This window comes from Phyllostomus discolor, chromosome 3 (assembly GCF_004126475.2).
Source record: "Phyllostomus discolor isolate MPI-MPIP mPhyDis1 chromosome 3, mPhyDis1.pri.v3, whole genome shotgun sequence".
NCBI lineage: Eukaryota > Metazoa > Chordata > Mammalia > Chiroptera > Phyllostomidae > Phyllostomus > Phyllostomus discolor.
In genome coordinates, this window is record NC_040905.2 from 128,070,042 (window position 1) to 128,091,395 (window position 21,354).

General features: G+C 47.0%; 1 protein-coding gene across 1 annotated transcript in view; it reads left to right on the forward strand.

The window, feature by feature from the left end:
• Positions 1 to 15,637, forward strand: part of ROR2 (receptor tyrosine kinase like orphan receptor 2) — a 207,385-nt gene extending 191,748 nt beyond the window's left edge. Inside the window, exons 5-9 of the mRNA XM_028531459.2 lie at positions 936 to 1,063; positions 6,420 to 6,734; positions 7,846 to 8,091; positions 11,561 to 11,763; positions 13,097 to 15,637. Coding sequence (XP_028387260.2) covers positions 936 to 1,063; positions 6,420 to 6,734; positions 7,846 to 8,091; positions 11,561 to 11,763; positions 13,097 to 14,542 — 2,338 coding nt within the window. The 3' untranslated portion in view covers positions 14,543 to 15,637. The remainder of the gene's footprint in view (positions 1 to 935; positions 1,064 to 6,419; positions 6,735 to 7,845; positions 8,092 to 11,560; positions 11,764 to 13,096) is intronic.
• The last annotated feature ends 5,717 nt before the right edge of the window (positions 15,638 to 21,354 follow it).

Here is a 21,354-nt window from a genome sequence, read left to right on the forward strand (position 1 = left end):
CTTATTAACTTTTTTAAGAACCAACTTTTTGCCTTATTGATTTTTCTGTTATCTTCTATTTTACTGATTTCTGCTCTTGTCAGTAATGTTTTCTTCTAATTACCTCAGTTTTAATTTGTCATTCTTTTTCTAACTTCTTAAGGTGTAAAACCTTATCTAAGTATTTACAGCTACCTTATTTTTATTTTTTGTAGTTTATGTTTTCACATTTTATTTAAAATTCTGTTTAATTTTCCTTGCATTTTCTTTTTTTAAGCCCAAAGTTTATCTGGAAGTGTGCTATTTAATTTCCAAATATTTGAAGAGTTTCTAAATATCTTTCATTACTGATTTCTGATTTACTTCTGTGCGATCAGAGATATATGGTTTCAATTATTTTAAACTTACTGCGAGTTACTTTGTGGTGAGCATACAGTCTTTCTCGAGGAGCATGCCCTGAGTGCGGACATGTGTGTGCTGCTTGTTGGGGGTGCTCTGCAAAGGCTACTAGGTCAAGGGGGTAGTTACTCTTTCCACTGCTGTTTCATCACTACTTTTTTTTATTAGTTCTCATTGCCGAGAGACCGGTGTTAGAATTGCCAATTATAATTGCGGGTTTGTCTGAGTTGTCCTTTGGTTCTGTCAATTCTCGTTCCCATATTAGCTCTGGTATTAGTTGCATTCATGTTTATGTCTTTTTGGTTAATAGACCCTTTCATTTGAAAGGCGTTTTTGCTGAGCACTGGGCATCTTGGCTGCTTCCAAGTGTTAGCAATTATGGGTAAAACTGCTACAAACATCTCTGAAGGATTTTGTGTGGACTTAAGATCTCCATTCGTTTGGGCAAATACCTCTGAGGAAGAAGATAGCTAGATCGTAAGATGCCAGATCTAAAAAGAAAAATTTACTGGGGAACTCTACTCCTTCCACTGAGCTTACAGACTGTGTTTCCCCAGAGACGACGACCATGAGGATGGGTTCTGCCAGCCTTACCGGGGAATTGCTTGCGCTCGCTTCATTGGGAACCGGACCATCTATGTGGACTCCCTCCAGATGCAGGGAGAGATCGAGAACCGAATTACAGGTAGGAGCATGGGCTTTCCTCGGGAGACAGCTACAGGTGTGGCCACCTCTCACCACTCCAACAGTCCACTTGTGCGTTTTTTCAGGTCCTACCTTGGACAGTGGGTTGCTGCTCCATGTCTCCTGCAATAGAAAGAGATCTTTTTTTAGAAGCAGTTGCAGTGGCTACCATGCTTTACCTTAAAATATTCCTCCCATTTATATGTTTAAATTAGCAAGTATGGGTTGTTAGAAATAACCGTACTTCTGACACACTGAATGAGGCCAACTGTGCAGGTACGAAGCCCTGAGTTGTCTTGTCCTCACTGCCTCAACCAGGGTCTTCCGTCCCAGGGCTGGCCACCCTGGTGCAGGCAGCCCAGCCCCGAGACACTTACTGCACTTGACTTTTTTATTCTGCCTTTTGTGACTCTGCACCCTCTTGGAGTTGTGCTGGTTAAAAGGTACATGGGCCTGATCTCAGTTGTTTGGGAGAGGTTGCAGGTCATGCACGGGGACACTGCCATGAGCTCAGACCTGTACCAGCCCTCAGCTCCCAGAAGACACTTTGAAGCATTAGAGAGATGAAGCAAATCTTTCAGGAATGAAGCAGCTCATTCTTCATCTCTGGTTGGATGTTAGCCTTCAATGCACTGACTTTTACATATTGATGTAAAGGTCTTCCTGGGGGAATCCCTTGAGAACTGAGGATGTGAATTAAATGAGCTCTGCAAAGCCCTCTTCCTCCTGTCTCTTTTCTCCCCACGAAGGCACACACATTTCTTGTTCCAGATGCTATAAGCACCCAGGAAAATCTTGTGAAGAAGGCAGGTGTATCAGTTTAACTGGGTTCGCTACACAGTAGGTTTTTTTTAATATCCTCACCTGAGGATGTTTTTTTTTTTTCATTGCTTCTAGAAAGAGAGGAAGAGAAAGAGAAAAACATTAATGTGAGAGACAAACATCAATTGGCTGCCTCCCATATGTACTCAGACCAGGAATCAAACCTGTACCCAGGCATGTGCCTTGACTGGGAATTGAACCCACAACCTTTTGGTTATGGGAGGCAGTGCTCCAACCAACTGAGCCACATTGGCTGGGACTCTACAGAGTAGTTTTTGACCTCACCTGTCCACAAGAATCACTGGTCAACCTCTGATGCTGGGTTGCCTAGTAGAGTCTGATGAGGTTTGCCCTGATAAGGGGCAGGCCTGACACCCCCAAGCAGAAACTCACGTGCGTGTCTTTGAGGTGTCCTGTTAGGTTGGCCAAAAAGTCTGTGTTTTTTTTTCCCCTAAAATAAAAGACACATTTTTTTATTTTCACCAATAACTTTATTGATTTTGATATTTTCAGTATGTTGCTATCTCCTGCTATTGACTTCTAATGGATAGAGGCCAGGGGTGCTGCTAAATATCTTTCAGTGCATAAGATAGTCCCCAGCAAAAAATTATTTGGCCAAAATGTTAATAGTGCCAAGAAACATCACAAACCACTTCTGACATGTTTGGTCAGTCACAGCACCTTCTCCTTACACTGTACAAATTTTCTTCCATCTTCAATACTAAAATGACTACACAAAAATTTGCCAGTTTTTTATTTATTTATGTATTTATTTATTTATTTATTGGTCGGTTGGTTGGTTTTATATATATATTTTTTAGTTGTTGTTTAAGTACAGTTTTCTGCCTTTTACCCCCATCCCAGCCCCCACAGCCCTCCCCGCCTCCCTCCTGTTTCCACCCCACCCTTGTTTTTATCCATGTGTCCTTTATACTTGTTCCTGCAAACCCTTCCCCTTTCCCCCTGAAATTCCCTCCCCTCTCCCTTCCAGTCACTCTCAGCCTATTCTCTATTTCAGTGTCTTGGTTATATTGATAAGTTTTCTTTAAAGTGCATGCTGATAGCACAGCTGTCACAATTTAATCTAGCAAAGGTGTTTTGGATGACGTTAAAGACAACTAAGCACTTACTAGAGCCACCGTATGGGGAAGAAAAAAAACAACAAATGAACTTTTTGGCCAACCCAATACATTTAGGTCAACTCTGGTCTTGCCTTTCACACTCAGTCTGTAGGGTTTAAGGTCATGATTATTGAAGGGTCTGTCTGGCCTGTACAGTTCCAGAATCCCCTGAGGACAGGGCCAAATATCTGGTAAGAAATGGAAAGGCAGTAGTGGGACCTGGCGAATCCTGGAAGGTGCCATCTGGATCCAGTGGTGAGAATGTTTGGAAAATGTTGCTATCTCTCATTGGAAAAGCTTCTCATGCCATTCATAAAACCTTCCGGGCACAACACAAAATACTTTACATTGTCACTTAGTGTATGCATACATGTATTTCACAGAATTGAAATGCATCACAAGAAACACTATTTACCCTTAATAAGACTTGGATTTTTCTCTTTAGTTTTATATTATTTTTTAAAAAGTTGGTTGTACCCTTTATGTGAACAATGCACTCTGACATTCTTTGTTCTGTTAGAATTATCTTTCCAATTATGCTAGCCACAACTGCAGAATTAATTTTACAATCCACTAGTTGGCAAACACTAATTCAAGGCCCACAATTTTCCCTCTGTTATTTCTTCAGGAATTGTGTAAAGGATTGGGCAGCTTGTATATCTGATCAGACTGGTTTTATAGAAAGTTTTAGATAAAAGTTTAGAATGAGGATTCTCTAAATTTGTGGATTTTGGTTTTTATTTTATATGTTATTATTTTTAATTGTTTTTATTGTTGTTGAATTACAGTTATCCCCATTTTCCCCCCATTGCTCTCCCCTGCCCCGCCCATCCCCTCTCCCACATTCAGTCCCCCCTAACAGTTGTCCCTGTCCATGGGTCCTCTATACGTGTTCCTTGACCCTTCCCCTTCTTTCCCCCATTGTCCCCCTCCCCCCGGTCACTGTCAGTTTGCTCTGGATTTCCATGTTTTTAGCTCTATTTTGCTCATTTGTTTGTTTTGTTTATTAGGTTCCTATATAGGTGAGATCATATGGTATTTGCCTTTCTCCTCCTGGCTTATTTCACTTAACATAATGCTTTCCAGTTCCATCTGTGCTGTCGAAAAGGGTAGGACCTCCTTCTTTCTTCTGCATAGTATTCCATTGTGTAAATGTACCACAGTTTTTGATCCACTCATTCACTGGTTGGCACTTAGGCTGTTTGCAGCACTTGGCTATTGTAAATTGTGCTGCTATAAACATTGGGGTGCATAGGTTCTTTTGGATTGGTGTTTCAGGGTTCTTAGGTATAATCCCAGTAGTGGAATTGCTAGTTCAAAAGGCAGTTCCATTTTTAGTTTTCTGAGGAAATTCCATACTGTTTTCCACAATGGCTGCACCAGTCTGCATTCCTACCAATAGTGCACTAGGGTTCCCCTTTTCCCTACATCCTCTCCAGCACTTGTTGTTTGTTGATTTGGTTGCTATGGCCATTCTGACCAGTGTGAGGTGGTATTTCATTGTGGTTTTAATTTGCATCTCTGTGATGGCTAGTGATGCTGAGTATCCTTTCATATGTCTCTGGGCCCTCTATATGTCCTCCTTGGAGAAGTTTCTGTTCAGGTCCTTTGCCCATTTTTTAATTGGGTTGTTTGTCTCCCTGGTATGGAGTTGTGTGAGTTCTTTATATATTTTGGAGATCAAACCCTTGTCTGAGGTATCATTGGCAAATATATTTTCCCATATGGTTGGATTGCTTTGAAAATTAATTTGAAGGTGTTCTAGACTGACTGTGATTTAGACTGCCTTTCTTGTGATGTTCAGTTCAGAAGCCTGCTCATCAGAACTACTTCCCAGGACTCTGGGAACTTCCTAGGGAATGAACTCCAAGAAACCTTCAGAGTGATGTGCAGGGTGTGGGTGAAAGTCAGGACATGGATGGACTTGGCACCTAGAGTCATACTTTCAGAAATCAGCTCTCAGTTGAAATGTCAGGGGGAGAGGAGGAGAAATACTAAAAGGGTCAGCTCTGACATTGGATTAATCGATTACCCCAAAAGAAAGACTAATGGCTTTTGTAGTCTTCCCCTGCTTGGAATTCAAGGCCAGCATTCCTATCCTCATGGTTGCTAACTCCACAAGGATGAGATTCAGCTGGATTCACACCTGGTTCTGTGGTCAACCTCTGTTCCCCAGTTTTAATATTAGCTAGGAGTGACCTGGAGGACAAAGGATGTGTGACCCGCATACCACAGAGTGCTGGGCACAAGGTGCTCGGTGCAAGTGTGTGAACACGGCTGTTACACACACACTTGTGGGACATTCTTCTTACTTGCCATTTTACAGGCTTCATGTGGGCTTTCATTCCCCTGACTTTCCTGTAGTAAATAGCTGGGCAGGGAGGAACTGGGCTCCCATGCAGCTGTCTAACCTGGAGCCTGCCTTTGTGCCTGGTGGGTCTCCTAGGGATAAAGGGCACCGGCAGCACCACCTGCTGGCCAAGAAGGACATAGCACTACAAGTGAATGTGTCTGAGGTATCCCAGATATGAAATTCCAGCCTCTCAGCAGGGCATGTAGGGGAAGGGGCCACTCTTTCTTTAGCCATCCAAGATCAAATCCTTAGAAGCAGGTCTTTCACAAGTCAAAGTGGGGTGGGCCTTCTTGCTGGTGACTTCCTTTGAGGTCCGACTGCCACAGCCTTCCCTCCTGCCCTCTTCATTTCTCCACGTCAGGTGTCAAGTTCTTCCTCTGGGATGGTTCATTCCCATCATACCTCATCCTGTGATCTTGCCCCTAAAAACCAAACCTAGGGACCCCAGCTTGGAGCCTCCTGAGCTTCTCCCCAGGGCCACATCTCTGTGTCTCCTTTACCACAAGTCTCTCCCCGCTGTGCAGTTGGTATTCAGCTCTCTGTTCAGCACCCTACCACTCTCTCTGTCTTCCTTTCCTCTGCCACTCCCTGTCATCTGGCTCCTCTGACCATGCTGAGGCCTCCCCAAGCTGCTGTGACCTCTCCTGCAGGCCTTGCAGTGTCCGGGAGAGCAAGGCCTGGTCCTTGTGCCTCTTCTCCAGCTTCTCTTTCTAAAGCCACGCCCAAAACTTCACTTATGCCCTGTGCTTGCAGTGCCCCCAGTCCTAGCAGGGCCTGAGGAGGTAACTTTTAGGTCTGAAGTGGGATTCTTCCTGTCATAGAAGAAGCATCTAGCTGGATGATATCTTGGGCCTAGTTTTCCTTCTTTTTTGTTTTGTTTCCTTTTGATGTGAAGCCTCCTACCTTCTATGTCTGGTTCAAATTAGGGCAGCTCACGTGCCTCCTGGGGCCCTGGGGTGGGGGTGAAGAAAGGGTGGAGGGCTGGAGGCACTGCCAGGCAGGGTGGGGGCACAGTGGGCGGGGTGGAGGCTATCCCCCTAACAGGTCTCACGCCTCCACAGCGGCCTTCACCATGATCGGCACGTCCACACATCTGTCAGACCAGTGCTCACAGTTTGCCATTCCGTCCTTCTGTCACTTCGTGTTCCCGCTGTGTGATGCTCGATCCCGGGCGCCTAAGCCTCGAGAGCTGTGCCGTGACGAATGTGAGGTGCTGGAGAGTGACCTGTGCCGCCAGGAGTACACCATCGCACGTTCCAACCCACTCATCCTCATGCGGCTACAGCTGCCCAAGTGCGAGGCGCTGCCCATGCCCGATAGCCCTGATGCTGCCAACTGCATGCGCATTGGCATCCCTGCGGAGCGGCTGGGCAGCTGTGAGTCCCACCTACCCCCAGGGCCTCTCTTCCAGTAGGATTGGCAGGAGGGCTTAAGAGCAGGGGTATCAGTCACAGCACCAGGCCACACCCAGCTGGCCCCTGCCTGTCTTTGGGACCCAAGTAAGTCACTCCACTTCTCTGAGCCTCAGACTTCATTCTGTAAGGTGGAGTCATTTGTCTGCCTGGTTGCCTGCCTGCCACGAAACACAGTAAGGGGCATCAGGGGAACAGGTGGGCTTCCAAACCCCGCAGTGATCAACAAGCCCCTGTCCTCACTACTAGGTCAGGTCCCCAAGCCCTCTTCCAGGGCACCCAGGGCAGAGGCTGCATCCATTCCTTGGGCCAGGGGGTTCCTGAGTGTGGCAGGGCTCCTCTGGGCCCTAGGAGCCTGGTCCCTGCCCATTGTGCTCCCTGAGTCCTGGATGCAAGGCTTGCTTGTGCGACTTTGTCATTTTTTAAGTATCATTTCTTCTTGTTCCATTGGAATGATGACTGCTAACCTTGGGAGTGGGAATGAAGATTAAATAAGTTAATAATATTTAGACGGTTCTTAGAACAGTGGCCAAACACAGTAAGCACTCTGTAACCATTCAACACATGCATACCCCAGATCTGGCTCAGAGAGTACTGGGGGGCTCCTCTTAGGAGGTGGAGTGACTCACATGGCTGAGGTGTGGGCCTGGCCTGGCAGCTCACCCCTACTGAGGCAGCAGGGGTGTCTGAGGTGTGGGCCTGGCCTGGCAGCTTCTCTCCCCTCCTGCCCAGTTTGGTTTTGCTTCCAGAGCAGATGTTCATGAGGTCCTCATTCTGGAATGGGGATGCCTGGTAGATCCCAAAGGTGGTTTCAGGGTCATAGAATAACTTCCGTTAAGTTTTCTTCCCTGTATATGTCCCTGATGTACCCCCAGTTTAATTAGTGAGTTTGGGGCTTAACTGCCATTTTTTTTAAATGCTGCTTTTCTTAGAAATTATGGGAAATCCTTTGGTCTTTTGGAAACTCGAGTTTGAGTACATGCAGACAAATTGGTTTGTTGTCCTTTCTGGAAGAGTTACACAGGAAGGGCTGCTTGCTTTTGATTCGAGCCTCCTAACATATCTCCTCTCTCAGACCATCAGTGCTACAATGGCTCGGGCACAGATTACAGAGGGACAGCAAGCACCACCAAGTCAGGGCACCAGTGCCAGCCGTGGGCTCTGCAGCACCCCCACAGCCACCGCCTGACCAGTGCAGACTTCCCTGAGCTTGGAGGGGGGCATGCCTACTGTCGGAACCCTGGGGGGCAGATGGAAGGCCCCTGGTGCTTCACAAAGAATAAAAACGTACCCATGGAACTGTGTGACATACCCTCTTGTAGTAAGTATTTTCTGTCTCATTTTTCAAAAAGTATTGACTGTTGAGTATCACGTGGAACTGGGAGGCTGATGGTACTGGGCACCACCCCCATTCCACTACCATGATTACTTGTTTTAATAAAACTGTTGCTCATTATAAAAGTAATATCTGGTCATTACAGGATGTTTTAAATTATAGAAAAGTCTAAGGAATCATGGGCAAATCACCTCTAATTTCCTCACTCTGTTTGCATTTGGAGGCCTTCTTGTCAGCCCTTGTCCTGTGTGTAGTCCTTGGATTCACTTTGCATCTGGTTTCTCCATCACAGTACCAGCAGTGCCCCAGCTGCGTCTGCAGTTGGGGCGCCCTGCCTTTGTCTCCTCTCCAGCTTCCAAACTTAAATCTCTTCACCATTTTCCCTGCAATTGTCTGTCAAATTATGAATAGGAGAAGAGTTTGTCATTATTGCAAGCTTTATAACCTTTATTATCCTGTATTCCAATATGTATGTCCCACCCGCTCCAGTTAGCCTGGGTACCTGAGACTGGGCTGCCTTCTGAGTCTTCCATTTTGGAACCTTAGGTAGAGGGTTGGTGGAAGATTCTTGGGAGAAGACTGATAAAGAGAGGTAACAGGTGAAGCACATCAAGGGTCACCATTCACCTGGAAACCTTTCCTGGCAGCAGGTGTGGGGTGGGTCTGGTGTGCCTCCACACTGCCAGCAATGAGAATGCAAACCTGTGCTCATTTCCTTCTCTGAGTCCCAGACTTGCACTTCCATTCACTCAGCAAGCAGCACACACACCAATCTTCAACAGTTGTGTTCATCACAGGAGTAAGAGTTAAGAGGGAAATGTCAGTAGTTAGATTATAGTATAGCTACTCTATGGAATGTAAGGAGGGATGTTCATGATGTCCTGTTAAAGGAAAGAAGCAAGTTGTAGGACATTGTCTGTGTTACATCTGTGTGTTCTCTCTCTCTCTCCTTCTCTTCCTCCCTCTCTTCTTCCCTTTCTCCCCTTCTCTTTTTTCTTTCTTTTTACAAAAAAGCAAAATGAGCAAAAGCTGTGTGTGTATCTGTGTGCACATAAGCACTTACATTTCACTGGTGAAGTTTGAGGAAAATACACACCAGACTTTTAGCAGTGATTTCCCATGACCTACAGAAATATGAAAATATAAGGGTAATGAGCAGTTATTACTTTTATACCTAAAACTAAATCAAAGCAAAGAAAAAAATTTATGTTTGACCTGTCAATTGCAGGAATCTTATATTGCAGAAATACTTGTACTTAGGGGGCGGAAATGCAAAGACATTTATTGCAGAATCACTTTTAATAGCTAAGTAAGAAACAGACTGATTGTTTACCAGTAGGGGGTTGGATGGAATTGTGGGCACTCTCAAGGAACACTCAGAGCTCTGTGCTACATGTGTTCTCTGAGATGGATCACTCTGCCACAAAACCAGGAGCAGGGAGATGTGGCTGATACGATTCTATTTAAAATGAATTCTAGTCAAACTTCTATTTCAAAAAAACCATAAGAAACTGCTGCTTCTATGAGTCAAAATAGTTGAATATTGGTTATTTCATGTTCAACTTAAAGTATATGAGGGAGAAACCCCCAAAACCCGGAATTTATTTATAAAAATTGTATATTTATTCTTACATGTTTAAAGTTAGGTCACCTTCAAAGTACTTTGCATTTGATGCAATATACCTATCAAGACATTTTTTTCCACTGCTCAACACAGTTTTTCAACTCATCGATTTTGATGCCTTTTGTGCTTCTGCTGTTTTTTATTTCACCTACTTCACATTGGCAAAATGTTTCCCTTTGAGGACTTTGTTCATCCAGGGAAACAAAAAAAAGTCACTTGGGGCAAGATGGGGTGAATAGGGAGGGTGGGACATGGAGGTCATGCCATTTTTGGTCAAAACTGCTAAACACTTAGTGCCATGTGGGCAGGTATGCTGATAAATCCCCCATCATGAAATGGGTAAATGTGTTGAAAGTGTCTTAAAAAAACTTTTACTGAAGCTGAACACAGCCTCCATGACAGTACCAGCTGGTACATGGCTACAGATGGGTTCCCAGAACACTCACCTAGTAGGGAAGCCTGTACTACAAGGGGCCAGCCCTCCAGAACATAATTCCAGTATTTTGGGGGCCCCCTCTAATACATAAAAAATCAGGTGAACAGCAACCTATTAACAATGGAATAATCTTTAGCAAAATGAGCTGTTAGGAATATTCACTGTTCTGTAATACTCCAGTTGTTAATAAGCATGTGTTCTGTTTGTGATTTTGAGAAGGTAATGATAAAATAAATGGTCATATACGAGGTAAGTATTTGGACAGCGCTCACACCTCTGATCTTGGCCTGAGAGGTGTGGATTCTTCCCAACCCTGATAATGAAAGTTGACAGACTCTCCACTGCCTCCCGAGGCTTCCTCCAGGTGGTGCCAGGAGAGTTTTGTGTGCGGTGTGACTGTATTTTAGTTTGAATGCTGGGATGCCAGGCTGGATTTGGGACAGTGGTGTGTGCTTGTGTGTGTGTGTGTGTGTGTGTGTTTATACTGAGGAGGCAGTACTGTTCATTTTCAGGTGAATTATCTTTTCTGAATAGAAGTCACTTGTTTGCTTTCATATGGAGAGCTTGTTATCCACTAGTCATAGGGGCACCCATGTCCCATGTGATTATTCACAGGAGTTGGGTGGGAAAGTGGCCTATTGGGGGTCTGGTTCTGCCTCCTTATGAGGGAGCCCCCAGCTCTGCTCCAGTTGTCAGACTGCCACCTGAGGCCTATTGTTTGGCTCCAAGTCCTGGATGGGAGACAAAGGGCTGCCCCTCAGCCCCAAAGGACTGGGATGGAAGGTCTGCCTGGAAGCCTCACAGTGTTCATCCATCTGTCTCACCGAGGCTCTTCCAGAATTCTTGTGCCCTGTTGCACTCTGTACTAGCTGAGACTCGCCAGTGCCACTGCACTTTCAAATCAAATGTGCTTTTAATCAGTACTTTAGAAGAACATGTAAATTTACAAAAAATATGGACAATCCTAAAATACGGAATGGGGAACTAGATCATTTCCAATCCCTGTACTGAGTTTCCTTCACTGAGGACAAAGGTCAGACGTGTTTCGTCACATTTCATAAAGATGCAGTTGGGCAGAGCACGTGTTTCTAGTGGTGTTCAGGTGTTAGGAGGGAAACACACTGCTGCTTGGGGCTTTGGGAGGCCTCAGAGTCCATCCGTGCTCCGTATTTTATTTTTTCCATGGGGCCACTCTGGACTGGGTCACACAGGCTGACCCAGGGTGTGCATTGTTTTGGTACGTTGCCTTTTTTTAGGTTGGGTATGTAATTGTGTCCATTTGTGCAACCAACCTGATCATTCACGCGTGTTTAAATAGTGTAGCCGGAGGTGGGAGTGGGCCAGTAGAGAACCTGAAGTTTTCTGAGGACTCAAGGAAGCCTTGCTGTTGGCAGGTCCCAGGGACGGCAGCAGGATGGGGATCCTGTACATCCTGGTCCCGAGCATCGCCATACCCCTGGTCGTCGCCTGCCTTTTCTTCCTGGTCTGCATGTGCCGCAACAAGCACAAGGCTTCAACCTCCACGCCCCCACGCCGGCAGCTGATGGCATCCCCCAGCCAGGATGTGGAGATGCCCCTCATTGGCCAGCACAAGCAGGTCTACCAGCTTACCCTCTGCCTGCCCTGTTACATTTCTTAATCTACTAAAGCACAGCACTCTTAAACTGTCTTTCATTTCATTGTTTCTTCTCTGAAATGTGTCAGCACATTTGTGTCTTTAGAAAATACGTGGTATGCATGTCAAGGATTAATGTGCCAGTGGGAAGCTTTTCCTTCGCAGTCTTCCTTCTGTGATGTTTAAGCTGTGCCTATGGGGGCACCAGAACTGGGCTCAGGCTGTCTCCCCCACCGGAAGGTCAATATGACATTGTGAAGGGACAGGGGCCTGTTGCTGCACAGTGTGGGGTGTGGCTGGGGTTGCTGTTTTGTTTTTCAGGGAAGGATAGAGCAAACAGTCTTCTAGAGGAAGTGGGCAGGCCTCCCCCACAGTAGGAGAGGTGGGGAAGGTGATAGCCCACTGAAGTGCAGCACAGGAAGGTCTGCCACAGCTGCTCAGCCATGTGATGGGATAGTCGCCTTACTTCCAAGCTTTGTGGCGGGGGGCGGGGGAATCAACCTCTTGCAGGCTTGGAAGGGGAAGAGTGGACTCTCAAACTCTGTCTCCAGCAGTGTTTGGGGGCAGGGGTGGGGTAGCTGGACAGCAAGGGGGACACAGAGCCCTCTGGGGTCAGGGAAGCTCCCAGGAGGATGGCAGCCAGACCCAGAGAAGGGGTGAGAACCGTAGAAGCTGAGAGGTGTAAAGTTCGAATTGATTTTTATCCACATGGTGCTTCCATCAAAAAGCATCTAATTGAGAATCTAATCAAGAGGAAGATGCAAGATAGGCCAACTAAGGAGCAATGTGAGAACAGCTGGCCTGGGCTCTAAAATGACAGAAATCATGGGGCCTGCACCTTGGCTTCAAGAGAAAATAGACATGGATCTTGCTGTGCTTAGCAGTGGTGGCTGGACCTCCTCCATGAACACATATGTATTGGGGAGCAGGAAAGTTCCTGGGTGGGAAGGACACAGCTGGGACAGTGTAGGGGCAATTGGGGCCACTGGAGCTCAGCTTAGCTGGGTATGTGTATGAATAGGTGTGCACACACAGTCGATTATGATATCTCAGCTGCACTTGGGACATAATTGGCAACCTGGTGGGGACCCGTTGAAGGTTTCAGGCAGCCTTATGACATCAGGGTGCGTTTAAGAGCAGAAAGTAGTGTGTGGAGAGGGCTGAACCAGGGGAAGGCTGGATTAGCAGTTCCTCTGCAAGGCTGTCCTGCCAGATAGCACTAGAACTGGCACTTCCAGAGCTCCTTAGAACTTCCCTATTCTTCCTTCTTGAGTTGCAGTGGCAGAAATGTTTCACTAGGTTTTCTTCTTGGCAGGCCAAACTGAAGGAGATCAGCTTGTCCATGGTGAGGTTCATGGAGGAGCTTGGGGAGGACCGCTTCGGGAAGGTCTACAAAGGCCACCTGTTTGGCCCTGCATCAGGGGAGCCGGCCCAGGCCGTGGCTATCAAAACACTGAAGGACAAAGCGGAGGGGCCACTGCGGGAGGAGTTCCGGCATGAGGCCATGCTGCGGGCACGGTTGCAGCACCCCAACATTGTCTGCCTGCTGGGCATGGTGACCAAGGACCAGCCCCTTAGCATGATCTTCAGCTACTGCTCCCATGGTGACCTCCATGAGTTCCTGGTCATGCGCTCTCCACACTCCGATATGGGCAGCACGGATGATGACCGCACAGTGAAGTCAGCCCTGGAGCCCCCCGACTTTGTGCATGTGGTGGCTCAGATTGCATCGGGCATGGAGTACCTGTCCAGCCACCATGTGGTACACAAGGACCTGGCCACCCGCAACGTGCTGGTGTACGACAAGCTGAGTGTGAAGATCTCTGACTTGGGGCTCTTCCGCGAGGTGTACTCAGCCGACTACTACAAGCTGATGGGGAATGCGCTGCTGCCCATCCGCTGGATGTCCCCTGAGGCGATCATGTACGGCAAGTTCTCTGTGGACTCAGACATCTGGTCCTATGGTGTGGTCCTCTGGGAGGTGTTCAGCTACGGCCTGCAGCCGTACTGTGGGCATTCTAACCAGGACGTGGTGGAGATGGTCCGCAGCCGGCAGGTGCTGCCTTGCCCCGATGACTGCCCGGCCTGGGTGTACGCCCTGATGATCGAGTGCTGGAATGAGTTCCCCAGCCGGCGGCCCCGCTTCAAGGACATCCACAGCAGGCTTCGGGCCTGGGGCAACCTGTCTAACTACAACAGTTCAGCGCAGACCTCGGGTGCCAGCAATGCCACACAGACCAGCTCCCTGAGCACCAGCCCGGTCAGCAACGTCAGCAACGCCCGCTATGGGGGCCCCAAGCCCAAGGCTCAACCCTTCCCGCAGCCACAGTTCATCCCCATGAAGGGCCAGATCCGACCTCTGGTGCCTCCTCCACAGCTCTACATCCCTGTCAATGGCTACCAGCCTGTGCCGGCCTATGGAGCCTACTTGCCCAACTTTTACCCTGTCCAGATCCCCATGCAGATGGCCCCGCAGCAGGTGCCTGCCCAGATGGTCCCCAAGCCCGGCTCTCACCACAGCGGCAGTGGCTCCACCAGCACAGGGTATGTCACCACTGCACCTTCCAACACGTCAGTGACTGATAGGGCAGCCCTGCTCTCCGAGGGCACTGAGGATGTGCAGAACGTCCCTGAAGATGCAGCCCAGAGCCCCATGCAGGAAGCAGAGCAGGAGGAGGACGGCTCCGTCCCGGAGACTGAGCTGCTGGGGGACAACGACACTGTGCAGATGGACGAAGCCGAGGTCCAGCTGGAAGCCTGAGGGGTGCGGTGCTGAGGGACGCTGGTGGGAGATTTCAACCACCTTGACAGGTGAGCCCCAGGCACTCAAGGTCTGGCTTGCTGCTCTTTCACCATGCAAAATCTCACCTCCAGCATCCTTTTTGCACAGAGCTGCCACTTGGCCCTTGTTTGGTCTTTCAGCCAATGGCACCTGAGGAATGGTGACCCCCAATGTGGCCTGCTTTTCCCTGGAGGAGGATGGGAGTGAGCATTGCCTGTGCCTTGAAGGAAAATGGCTGGCGTCTTACCACCACTGTCTTGCATGTGGATCTAATATCGCACAACTTTGGGACAGCAGGCCTGCTCAAGGTAGCAAGGTGGGACTTGAGATTGGTGACTCTTAGCAACTTGCTGTTGGCTATAGATGGAGGGGCTGCCTTTCCTTTGGCTGCCCCTGCCAGGGACTGTTGGGAAAGGGGCTTCTGAAATGGGAGTCCCATTTTAAGACAAAATGTGCCTTAAAACAAACCAACACGATTTTGTATTTTTGTGAAATGATTTGAATTATCCTGCATGTGTATTTTGCCCACTTTTCTGGCATTTAAAGGAAAGTATTTCTTGGGTTTGGAATGTTACAAAGGAAGCAGTGGTGTACACAGCACTGTATTGTTTGTTTTCTTGGAATCATGTACAGACCTTAAATGTAATTTATGTAATTTTCGTATGCCATTTTCATTGAAGTATTTTGAGTTTAAAATAATGCCTTAGTAATTTAACTGTTTACTTTACCCATCTGGGATGCTGCCTGATTGTATTTTGGTTGCTTGTGTTTGTACCGATGTAAGAGAGGTCCGTTCATTTCAGAGCTCCTGTGAGAAGAGGCCCGTGGGCACCCTGCACGGGACACACAGACAGTGCCCATGTGTGACTCCCACACCTGGTGTCTCCAGTAAAGTGCAACCACATTAGCTCGGTTCCCTGCAGGTTGTGAGGGTGTCAGGCGTCAGGCAGTGTGGGATGGGGAGGTGCTGGATGGTGGTGATGTGGGCTGAACCCTTTGCAGCCTAGGCTGGACCAGAACCTGAGAATTCATGTGAATGTGGATGTACGTTGTTAAATAAATGATGGAAACAAGCTCCGTTGCTTTCTCTGTTAAGGACTTGGGGGTGAATTCATTGCTGATGACATGAAGTAGGTCTTTGGTTGTAAACCTCTTTCCTCCTGAGGTACCAGGATCCCTATTTAGACTGGTGGCCTGGTGCTGACCAGGGTGCTGGAGCAGTGCAGTGGGGTGAGGCCATGAGGGAGAATGGACCTCCTTCACTACCTGCTCAGAGCTGTCTGCACCTTCTGAGTGTGGCCAGCTGAGCCAGAGTACACCTGAGCAGGGTCACTTGTCGGGGGGGCGGGGGGGGTGCGATCAGGGGAGAGGCACTGGAGCAGCCACAATGTGGGTAAGGCCTAGGAGAGTTCCCGCCAGCCCGCAACAACCCCTGCTGCCCCAGGGCCACAACCTGCCCCAACACAGCCTGGAGGTTTTCTGTGAGTACTGTAGTGGGCCCACAACCCAAGGGCCAGGAGGGGCTCTGGTGGAGATTTGCCTCCCACTTGTAGGCCATGGTTTTTTAGCCAGCAGCAGCACCTCTTCCCTGCTCCCAGGATGACTGGGTGGGGCCAAGGAAGTGCATTTCTAACAGATGCCCTCCCAGAGGGTGCAGATGCTGTGGTCAGAGGACCCACTGAGAGCCACTGAGCACAGAATTGATTGCTCACAACTGTCTAGCATCTGGGGCCATCCTGAACTTCAAGTCTATCCTGTATACCCCTTGCCCACTGCCTTATTTAGCACAATGCTGCTCAGGAGAGTCCCCACCCGCCCCTACCACACACAAGTAATGAAATGAAGTGTCGATGAGTGTATCTGCAAACCAGGACTGGCTCCGCCCTGCTCTCCAGAGCAGAGGGATGTGATGGGGTAGGACTGGGAGCCTCAGTGCATACTGGCTAGTGTGGGTCAACTATTTAGGAAAGGTCAGGGTTGGATGCAGCTACTTATTTCCATTGACCTGAGGGAGGAATTTATCTCTAACGTGGTCCCCCTGATGGTTTAACTGTTGCGTGGAGGTTCTCTTCCCTGCGTGTTCAGTCAGGAGGCCAGCCCTGCTACAGTCGTGGCCACACGGTCCCAGACAGGAACCTATGCTCAGACCACAATCCATGCAGAGCCAGCAGCAGGGATTCTGCAGAAGCATGTTGGGAGGGTCTGTTGGCGGGGGTGGGGTGCTGAAGGTTCCAATTTGGAGTTGGTTTTTTATTTATTTATTTTTTGGTTCACTGTGACATTTATTTGTTACCACTCATTCTAATTGTAAAATCTCAATTCATCTTGAGGGAGATTGAGCTTTTAAAATTGGTGCAATTGAACAAAAGCACTGAATTTTTTTTTTTTTTTTTTTTTTTTAAATATTTTATTTATTTATTTTTAGGGAGGGGAGGGAGAGAGAGACACACACACACACACATCAATATGCGGTTGCTGGGGGTTATGGCCTGCAACCCAGGAATGTACCCTGGCTGGGAATCGAACCTGGGACACTTTGGTTCCCAGCCCGCGCTCAGTCCACTGAGCTACGCCAGCCAGGGCTAGCACTGAATTTTTTGGACTGGAAGACACACAGGACCATAAGGCACACCTAGGTTTTAGAGGAGGAAAATAGGAAAAAATTTTGAAACAAAAAATGTGAAATATTTAATAACATAAATAACATAGACTATGCCCCTCCCCAACCACAGTGAGCCAGGTAAGCTACATTCACACTATAAGACATACACCCCTTTGTCCTCCCAAATTGGGGGGTGGGGGGTGCGTCTTATAGTCCAGAAAATACGGTAACTGAGTTGGGATGTTCCAGAACAACCAGACTTTGATCTAATGTGGGTGATTCAGATAAATATCATTCATGTGGTCCACCCAGTAGTGTGCCTGTCCCTGTTCACCCCACAGGAGGGAGACTTCCACAGCTACTGAGCATCTCATTTAAGTATAGTTAGTTTAATCAAGTTGTACGAAGCCAGAAATACCTCGTGCACTTCCTGATAAACAGTGCTTCTTTAAACAGTCTGTAGGAGCAAAGGCTAACTTTCTGGACTAATTTTAGGGTATTTGATTAAATACTACAGTATATGACAGCTTCCCACTAAATCGGGAAAAACCTCTTTATTCTCTCAACAGGAAAACACTTGAAATGTGCTCACTTTGGATTTACTTCAACATCGAGATTTGTGTTAGCTGTTCTTGGACAGTGTGATTTTATAACTGTTTGAAACAAATCTTACACAGACGTTGGTTCTATGTGAGTTTCTTATGGGACCACTTAAAACCTTTTTTTCTTTTTTTGAGATGAACTTTTAAGAAGATTGTGTTATGGTGAATTTACTTCAGAGTACTGTTTTGAAATCTGGCCAGTGCAAGCCATTGTGGCCTTTTCAGGGTCAGTCCCCTGAAATTAGGGGGACTGTCCCCTCACCCACTTTTTTCTCCCTCATCAGTGAGTCCTCATATGGCAGAGACTAAGTATTTTGTAGCCTGGCACTTAGTGAGAGGGCTCTTAAAAGAGTAATGCTTTATTTAGGTAGAAAAGACCTGGATTTAGGCTGCTGGACACCTGGACAGAGGACATGAGCCTTTTTGTTGGGTGTTCACACTTAGGCCAATAGCGCGGTTTACAGTATTGGTTTTCTGTACTTCTACTATTGTTCCATCATTTGTGTAGTTATTGAACAGCTAGTGCATTCCTGTAATTCAAAGACACAGTAGGAAGTCCCTCTTGCACTCCCTCTGCTCAGCTTCGCTTCCCCTCCAAGTATAACTGTTATATTACCTTTCTTTTTTAAAGATGTTATTTATTTATTTTTAGAGAGATGAGAAGGAAAGAAACATCGATGAGAGAGAAACATCGATTGCTTGCATCTACTACACGCCCCGACTCAAGATTTAACCTGCAACCCAGACATGTGCCCTGACCAGGAATCTAACCCATGAAATTTTGCTTTGCAGGATGACACCCAACCAACTGAGCCACAGCAGTCAGGGCTGTTATTGGCTTTTTCTGGATCAGCCCAGTTTATTAATGCATATATAAGTAAATATGCCTGTATGTTCTCATAGTTATTCCATTTTTACATAAGTGGTAACCTGTACAAACTGTTTTCTGTCTTGCTTGTTCATGTAATTGTGTATCTTGGGGGCCTTTGCCTGTCAGTGGGTGGGAGCTGGTCTGCAGGAGGAGTTCTGGCACTGGCCCTGCTGGTGAGTGGTAGGGTGGCAGGTGGTGCCACAGTGCAACCCCCCCACCCCCACCGCCATATCCGGGGCTCCGCTGCGTGCATTGACACCAGTGATGCCTCAAAGTGCCACTTCCCCTAGCCCCCCGCCTGGAGCAGGGGGGCTGTGCGGGCACAGGTGGGGAGAAGGCTGTGCATGGAGGGGGCTGGGGAACACTGGGCTCAGTTCTAGCGCATATTTTTTAAAAGACAGGGCAGGTTAGTATTTTAAATCATTAGTATTGTTTTTTTCCACAATTTGTCCTGTTCATTTTTTCAGTCTGAAGTGTTAAAGGTTTAATGAAAAGTTGTCCAGAGACAGAGAGATTAAAATCATCTCTTGGGTGTTGGAAGGCCTTGGGGGCTTGTGCAGAGAAGGGAGTTACCCAGAGGAGGGAAGGAACCAAAGGAATGCTCCCCTGGAACTCCAGAAGGCAGCTGCAACACCCCTCCTGGTAATAAGGCCCTGTGCCATGCACTGCTGTGCCCATCAGGGAGCTACATTCAGACGAGCTGGGGTGCCTGCTTTCATGATCTTGCTCAGGTCTCAATGCAAGACAGCAAGGGAGAGGGTGTCCAGACAGGAAAAAGAATTCAGGGAAGAAAGACACCCCACCCCCCTCTGCTTCAGCCACCCCGTCTGTGTCAGATGTGCTCGTTTTTCTATCAAGAACTTGACAGTGATGGTACAGTGAATTTCACAGTGCTCTCTCCTCATTCCCAATGACTTACCTATAAAGCACTGTATTTTTAGATTTTTAATTTATTTATTTTTAAAGAGGGAAGGGAGAGAGAAAGAGAGAGAAACATCAATGTGCGGTTGCGGGGGGCCGTGGCCTGCAACCCAGGCATGTGCCCTGACTGGGAATCGAACCTGCGATGCTTTGGTTCGCAGCCCTTGCTCAATCCACTGAGCTACGCTAGCCAGGGCAAAAAGCACTTTTTATACTTTAGTATCTGTTTAATACAGCTTTCCTAGGGTTTAACAATCATCTATTGTCACTTTTCAAATTGCATTTTTAAGTTTTGTCTGCTCTCTGTGGGCTCTTTACTGGAAAATTGCTCTAAAGCCACCTCTTCAGGAGAAAGCTAGTCTAAATGAATAAGAATGTGACATTGTATAGTTTTGTTAAGAAAATTCACCAGTACTTTAAGATACACAAAATAATTCAAATTAGGTTACAGGAGCCAAGGGAAAGATTGAAGAAACTGATGTATAAAATTGAAAGATGGTTTTAGAGTTAAGAGGCATCTTCCTCCCAGGTTTCCATTCTTAATTTGCTTGACAGCTTTTCCCTTAATGCTAAGGTGCACCTCAGCTGTGGCACTGGTTAGTCTAAAAGACCTTTACAGGCTGCATTCCAGCCAGCACCTAAACAACCTGAAGGCAGGGCAATGGGCCTTGCCACACCTGGCTGTTACCCTGTTTCCAGTCTCCCATGTGCTGCACCCTTGCACTTCTCCCTGAGGAGATGCCCAGCATTTTGCAAAAAGGAATTAGTCCTGGACCCCAGGATAGGCACTTCCCTTTTCTTCAGGTGGAGATCTCAGGGCTCACTTAGTCTTCATTGGTTACCTTAAAGAACACTGAATGACCACTTTTTAAATAGTTTGTGCTGTAATTTACTTCCAGAAAACTTACCCATTCTAAGTGTACAATTCAGTGATTTTTTAGTAAGCTTGTGGAGTACACAGCTTTCATCCCAGTCATAGTGTAAACATTTCTGTTGCCTCACAGAGACTGCTTCATGCTTGTCTGCCCTGGAAATATGTTCTGCTTCCATCTTGATGGGTTTGCTTTTTCTGGACATTTCATATTCATGGAGTTATACAGCATGTAGCATTTTGCTTCTGGCTTCTCTCACTTGGCAGAATGTTTTTGAAGTTCATCCATGTTGTAGAAGGTGTCATGTTCATTTTGTTGCTGAGTAGTATTCCATTTACTGTATATCCATTCACAGTTTATCGATTCATCCTTGGATAGACATTTGGATTTATCCAGGTTTGGATTGCTATTATAATAATGCTGCTATGAACACTTGCATTATGTTCACTTCAGATATGTTTTCATTTTTGTCATGTGGATTGCTAGGAGTGGGATTTCTGGGTTGTACGGTACATCATTGATCTTTTTAAGAAATTTCTAAACTATTTTCCAAAGTGGTTTCACCCTTTTACCTTTGTGCCGGCAATGAATGAGGGCTCCAGTTTCTCCTTGTCCTCACCAGCACTTAAATCATGTTTGTTTTGTTTTAATTCGAGCCAGCCCCTTTTAAGAATATCAGAAGAAAACATTACTTAGATGGAGTGACTGAGATTGCAGCCAAGTTCTATGAATGGTTTAATAATTGACCTTTACTTATTTGTTCATACAGCTTTTCAACAAATATGTCTAAAATGCGTACTGTTGGCTGGATTAGGTGTCGAACAAGATGGGAAATACCACCCCCACTTTCTCCTGAAGAAGGCCACTAAACAAGGGGTGTTGCATTTGCTGAGTGACACGCCTTGGGCAGAGCCCCACTGTGA